Raw genomic sequence first — 1,236 nt, 5'->3', positions numbered from 1 at the left:
AACAGAGTTTTCCTCCTCTATTTAACAGTCATTGAACAGCTTTGTTAATGTTAAGTGGCATGCAAATAGTCATCGCTCTCATGTTAAACGGCGTTCATGCTAACATACAGTTTAACAGAGTTTTAAGACTTTACAACAGCTGTTTTGGGGAGCTTTGCAGCACTGTGTTCTGTCTGAACTTCCCAACACTGATGTTATATCATTGTGTCTTTTAAATAATAATGTTGCGGCAATTTCTGGTATGTTAGATTCTCCAAGTCAACCAGGAATGGTAGCTAATTTAGTTATCTTTAGTTCATCACAGCATCGCGTCGGTTGGTGCGGCCCATGATTGCCCCACATCGCTCGGCCAGTAGCAGCCTCGACAAAACTGAGTTTACAACTCCGTCGCAGATAGTCGACTACGATGATCCCCCGCATTTGCCTGTGCCTGAGTATCCACTCCGACCCGACGAGCCTCTCGAGACTCGCAAGCAGCGGTAAATCGAATGAATATCTAGCCCAAGTAAAATACTACCTTTCTAGTCAATTCCAGGCTGCTGTATCAGAGTCGGAAGCGTGGCATGCTCGAGAATGATCTGCTCCTCAGCACGTTTGTGGCCAAGCATCTGAGGGACTTCTCCGCCGCCCAGACAGCCCAGTACGACGAGCTCATCAACGGCGTGAGCAACGACTGGGACATATTCTATTGGGCCACCGAAACGAAGCCCACACCGCCCCAGTATGATACGGAGATAATGCGAATGCTAAAGCAGCATGTGAAGAACGAGGAGCGCGTGCAGCGCATAAGACAGCCCGACTTGTAGGAGCGTCGGGTATCTATGATGTCAACCCAGATATTTCAATCGCATTTCACACGGGAAAATCTTATGTATTCGGTTCAGCACATTATAAATATATGTATTTGTTTGTTTAACTTAAGCACTGAATTGTTCGCTAAGATATTGCTTGTAACAGTTGTTGGGAAACGCATCTTTACACACCCGTGGGTGCAATTTGAGTTATAGAAAAGGAGAGACTTTCTTTTAGGAGTTGCAATTTTCTGACTATTCGGTTCCACTCTTGATCGTTTAATCAGCCGTGGCCCTAGACCTAGTTCCTCACCAAATAAAACACGGTTTTGATTTCCTGAAATACACATCCATACAATATATTTAAACGATTATCCAGTTAATTGAATTCATGCTTGCCTTTCGTGTGTATGTCCGACATGGTATATATACATACATACATATG

General features: G+C 44.1%; 1 protein-coding gene across 1 annotated transcript; it reads left to right on the top strand.

Moving 5' to 3' along the window:
* The first annotated feature begins 131 nt into the window (after positions 1-131).
* On the top strand, positions 132-1,151 carry LOC117188058 (succinate dehydrogenase assembly factor 2-A, mitochondrial). The gene is made up of 3 exons (XM_033391311.1): positions 132-239; positions 295-479; positions 536-1,151. Exons 1-3 carry the CDS (start codon positions 222-224, stop codon positions 804-806), a joined length of 474 nt encoding a protein of 157 aa, XP_033247202.1. The 5' UTR covers positions 132-221; the 3' UTR covers positions 807-1,151.
* The last annotated feature ends 85 nt before the right edge of the window (positions 1,152-1,236 follow it).

Source organism: Drosophila miranda, chromosome 3, assembly GCF_003369915.1.
Source record: "Drosophila miranda strain MSH22 chromosome 3, D.miranda_PacBio2.1, whole genome shotgun sequence".
Taxonomy (NCBI): domain Eukaryota; kingdom Metazoa; phylum Arthropoda; class Insecta; order Diptera; family Drosophilidae; genus Drosophila; species Drosophila miranda.
The sequence above is the reverse complement of the archived record's forward strand: the minus strand, read 5'-3'. Positions and strand labels throughout refer to the sequence as shown.